The 4,819-nt window shown below is 34.9% G+C and overlaps 1 protein-coding gene across 2 annotated transcripts in view; it reads right to left on the minus strand.

Annotated features, from left to right (window-relative positions):
* Positions 1–4,819, minus strand: part of LOC119639148 (RIMS-binding protein 2) — a 33,600-nt gene that overhangs the window by 420 nt on the left and 28,361 nt on the right. The window contains exon 19 of one of the 2 annotated variants that reach the window (XM_038036383.1): positions 9–571. In XM_038036383.1, coding sequence (XP_037892311.1) covers positions 9–571 — 563 coding nt within the window. Of the gene's footprint in view, positions 1–8; positions 572–4,819 lie in introns of those variants that run through there. The other variant, XM_038036382.1, reaches the window with a different exon arrangement.

The raw sequence follows: 4,819 nt of genomic DNA on the forward strand, positions 1-4,819 counted from the left end.
GTTGCTGTTGTTGTTGCTGCTGCTGTTGCTGTTGCTGGGCCCCGCCGCCAAATAAACTCCCCAGGCCGGTTGATTGTTGCTGCGTTGGCTGCGCACCGCCTTGTGGTTGCATTGGATCTGTTTTCGGTGGTTGTTTCGAACCAAATAGACCACCGGTGGCAGCCGAAGTAGCACCCGAAAGTAAGCTAGTTGCTCCGGACAGTAAACCGCCTGAGGATTGCGTTGTTACGGGAGGCGGCTGGGGTTGCTGTTGCGGCTGTTGCTGCTGTTGACCCATCATACCCATTTGTTGACCCATCTGCTGACCCATTTGTTGTTGCTGCGGCTGTTGACCCATCATGCCCATTTGACCCATTTGGCCCGGTGTTTGCTGCCCCATCATGCCTTGCTGACCCATTTGTCCCATTTGCCCCATGCCACCCATTTGTTGTGTTTGTTGCTGCTGTTGTTGTAACTGCTGTTGTTGCTGCTGTCCCATTTGCATTTGTTGCTGACCATAGGGTTGCTGTTGTGGTTGCTGTTGCTGCTGTTGTGTCATGCCAAGAATATTACCAACGCGACCGATCATCCCCTGTAAATTATTCACAAATCGATTATTAACAATATCTCCTTTCGACCCTTGCAAGGAGAGAATATAAATAAACCCCTTCAGCTAAGCTTTGGTTTTTTGTATTACTTTTTAAAATTAAATATTTTTTTTAATTGCAACAACAGGGCTTTTTTAAAGAAACGATATCTATATGTATTATAAAGGTATAAATAGGTAAATAGCTTGCATATATGAAAAGAGTAAAACATTTATGTTGGAGGCACGGGAATCCAGTCGTAGAAGATTATTAGAGGAAAAATGACTTTACGAGGTCAATATCAGATGAAATCTCATGTAGCAAATATATTTAATAAAATAAACTACTAATGGCTTGGATTCGATCTGTACTTATCTTTTTACAAACCGATCTATAAGCTTTTACTTTTTAAAAAAAAAAAAATAAAATCAAGTTAATGATTAAGTTTTCATTTTCTTTTCAAGGCTTAAAAAAAAGAAAAAAAAATTTACTCATTATCTCCGATCCATTTAAACAATTCCAATTTCATTATAATTTTTTATGCGACGCCATCACTCTTCGATATACCCATTAAGTGTTGCATAAAGGTCTATTCGCCAGAAAAATTTGATTAAAACGTTTATGTGATTTGATGTTTCCCCGTCTGCCTAACAGGAAAAGAGTTTCCTTCACCTGAGAATGCTGACTGATTGTTATAGGATACACCGCCAAGAACATTCAAATATGTTAGCAAAACTTAAAAATCTTATATTTCCCAATACTTCTTATAAGTGACGAAGGAGGGTAGAATTTGGTCTGAACAATCGAAACATGCGACACCATATAACACCAACTGGGAGTGTTAAATTATGAATGTACGTTACCAAAAATAACAGCTGATGCAATTGGGACAAGAAACGGACAAAAAGGGAGTGAATCTTGAGCTTTGAAAATGGAGAAATTCAGCCCCATACAAAAGAAGTCATCCAGAAACTGGTTACAGTTCGCACGTGCAATGTTTCTCTCTTACCGCTGCTATCATTGCAGACATTTATCTTTCACATTAAAACTTACTCCTTGTTCGAATCGTGCTTCCATTCTTACAACAATTTTTATTGTGGATAAATTCAAAAGTTCGTTTCACGTCTAATTTATATTCTGCACACAAAGTGAGAGATGTAACGGCTATTGTTAAACAGTTCGTTCAACAAAGCGACTCCCGATATTTACTTCATATGAAAATTGATCAAAACCCCCAAAAATTAGTAAATTTTTGCAAACGTTATGCATATATATATATGTATATACGAAGTCAGAATATACTTGAGTTGCGGTAGATATTCAATTTCGCAAGTAAAGGAGACGTTTTCAAATGAAACCTGTACTGTTTCTTTTTTTTTTTTCTTTTTTTTTAGAAGAGTAAGGTAACAAACACATCAAACAATGTAATTGCAAGGGCGGTGCATGTCTTAAGAAATACTTGTAAGTTTTACGGCTATCATGTTTCGAATTAATAAATTATGTAAAATTAAATTACAAAATTTTTCTACGGAAAAGAATTTTAAAAAAATTTAGAAACCTATGGATAAAGTTTCACTTTTAAGGTGCGTGGTGACACCTTGTTCTACTCTTTTGTCGGTCTTTACTAATGGTTTTCATTTTAAACAGTATATCAACGTTTTAAGCCATGCAATAAAAAAGTTTTTTACTTAGTTCACTTATATAAGAAACCTGGCTGTAGAAAATATTAAATAAGTCAATAAAGTAAGTCTTCGCGACTCTTGGCAGACTAAAGCGTTGTTTTAATAATATTTTTTAGAACAGAAAGAAAAGTAACAGAACAGCATTCGAAGTACTTCCGATGCGGCTATTAAGCACAAAATTTTTTAAAAGCATTGAAAAAATATTATTTTCGAAGAATGTTACACATGGAGTAGCATCCCATTTTCGCCAAGTATGCTTTACTTGGGGCGGCCTACGGCTTACAAAACATTTGAATCTAAAACAAGTGAAAACATTTTGGCGAGGCACCGCCCGCCATTAAATATCTTCTATCAATGGTGGAAGTGTTTGAAAAAGTGGAACGATTAAAATCTTCTTCATTGACCTTTTACCTTGGTCTAGAACAAGTCAGTGCACTAAATTTCATCGCAACATTTCACGAATTGCGACCGGCAGGTTGAAGATAAGAAAATAAGGCAGACGGATGGACAGACAAATTTCAGAAAATGATTCTGAATCGATCGGTTTAATAAAATGTGAGTCTATCACAAGCCGCCTCTTCATTGCATTCATCGGCACAAACTTAATGTACTCCTGCTTCACAAATGTTTTTCGGTATGAAAAGAAAATCTCACTAAACATAGAAATGCCAACCTTTTCCAATAGCGTTAGTACGCGAAATTTCATCAAAATATTCCAAAAATTGCTAAATAGGATAGCAAGACAGACAGACGGACAGACAATCTTCAGAACCATTTCGTGAACCGATCAGTATAATAAAGAGCGAGTTCATCTCAACTCCTTGTGGGTGTTGCATATATCGGCACATCCACAAGTGTTTTGGGAAATAAAAGAGCAATCTTTGTACGTAGAAAGCCACAGCTGGTGAAATGCGCCGGAATTCTGGATATATTGACGAAATTTGCTTAAGTTAACTTACCGATAGTTGCCTACGTAACGTGACAGAAAATTTTATTATAAAGGCACTGTAAAAAGATCAAGTGAAAAGAGTGAATATTGGTGCAGTTGCGTTACGCACCCTTTTGCAAACGGTCAGCTATTTCGAGAGCACCAAACTAACCTTCGATATACAATTATTCTTCCATATCCTCTCTCTTCAACAATTTGTTGGCGGAACATGCCACTTTGGCTGCATCTCTCAAAGCTGCAATCGCTTCTTTTACAAAGAAATTTAATTGACATCAATATCTCCACTACACAATTCGGATTTCTTGCCAGAAGCATTGACGCCTTTTGAAATGCTTTTAACTGCATATCTATTCAATAGTCATCTCGATGAAGCTATCAGCCGTGGTGCTCGAACGGACAAGAACAGGAGATGCATTGTAAATAATTAGTAAACAGATCGTCTAAGGATTGTAAACGAGGTCTAGAAATGCCTTTAAATGAATGTAAAGACTTTATGAAGTCATCTGTCTGTCCATCTCAGAATTGTTACGAATCAAAAGATTAGATGTCAAGCTATATATATATTTTCGACAGGGATCTATTTGACTTACAAAGGTAATCTATTTACGTAGCTGGAAAAAGAACTCTGCTCTCTTACAGAGAATGAGCTCTATGCCCCATACAGTAGAACGTTTTAACGCTTCTATTCAAATCAATAAAATTTAACTGAACTGAATGTGAAAAATATTCGGAACTCAAGGATAATTTTACATACATTTATTTGTATTATATTACTTCAATGAGTAGTGGTCCGACGAATTTTGCTTTTTCACCACTCGTGGCGAGAAGGTGTATTCAATTCGTGTAGATGTTTGCTTGAGATAAACCCATCGATTATTGAAACGATCGATTCAGGAAGTGATTCTTAACTTGTCTATCCGTCCATCAGTCTGTCTGTTTTGTTCCAGTTGATGACATATGTAACACCGACGGGTTTTGATCCAAGGGCGAATGCTTTTGAAAATGAAATGGGATTGGACCACTGTCATATTTGACGAAAGAAAGTTTCCACAAGAGAACATTTTCACTTAATACCGTATGATCAGGTAGATGATAAATGAAATTAAATTTTAAATTAATGCTTTTGCCTTTAATCTTTATAAATTTTGAATAATTTTGAAGCCTTGAAAAGAAATTATTATTATAGATATTTATAAACCTCTTTCGTTTTGTTATGTAGAACTAGCAACTTTTTTGTTTCTTCTCATATTTAAATATTTATATATATGTATATGTATTTATATAAATTTTCAGAGAGTATTATATTTCAATGATAAATATAATATAATAATGAAACGTCAACGAGAACTTTTTAAATTTTTCGGCAAAAAGCAAAAAACTGCCCAGACATTTAAGATAATATTGAAGACCTTCTTTTTTTTTGTTTTTTTTTTTTTTTTTTGTTTTTTACTTTATTTTCATCGTCTGGTTATAAAGATAAACTAATAAAATTTCAAATTTCGTATCAAAATTGCTGGAAAAAAAAATATTGAACTAATTGTTTAGTAACAATATTAAATTATTTTTGGCTTACTGGAGCAACTTGTAAAAAAGTGTTTTTATAATAATTTAAATTAAAAATA

Source organism: Glossina fuscipes, unplaced genomic scaffold (genome assembly GCF_014805625.2).
Source record: "Glossina fuscipes isolate IAEA_lab_2018 unplaced genomic scaffold, Yale_Gfus_2 112, whole genome shotgun sequence".
Taxonomy (NCBI): Eukaryota; Metazoa; Arthropoda; class Insecta; order Diptera; family Glossinidae; genus Glossina; species Glossina fuscipes.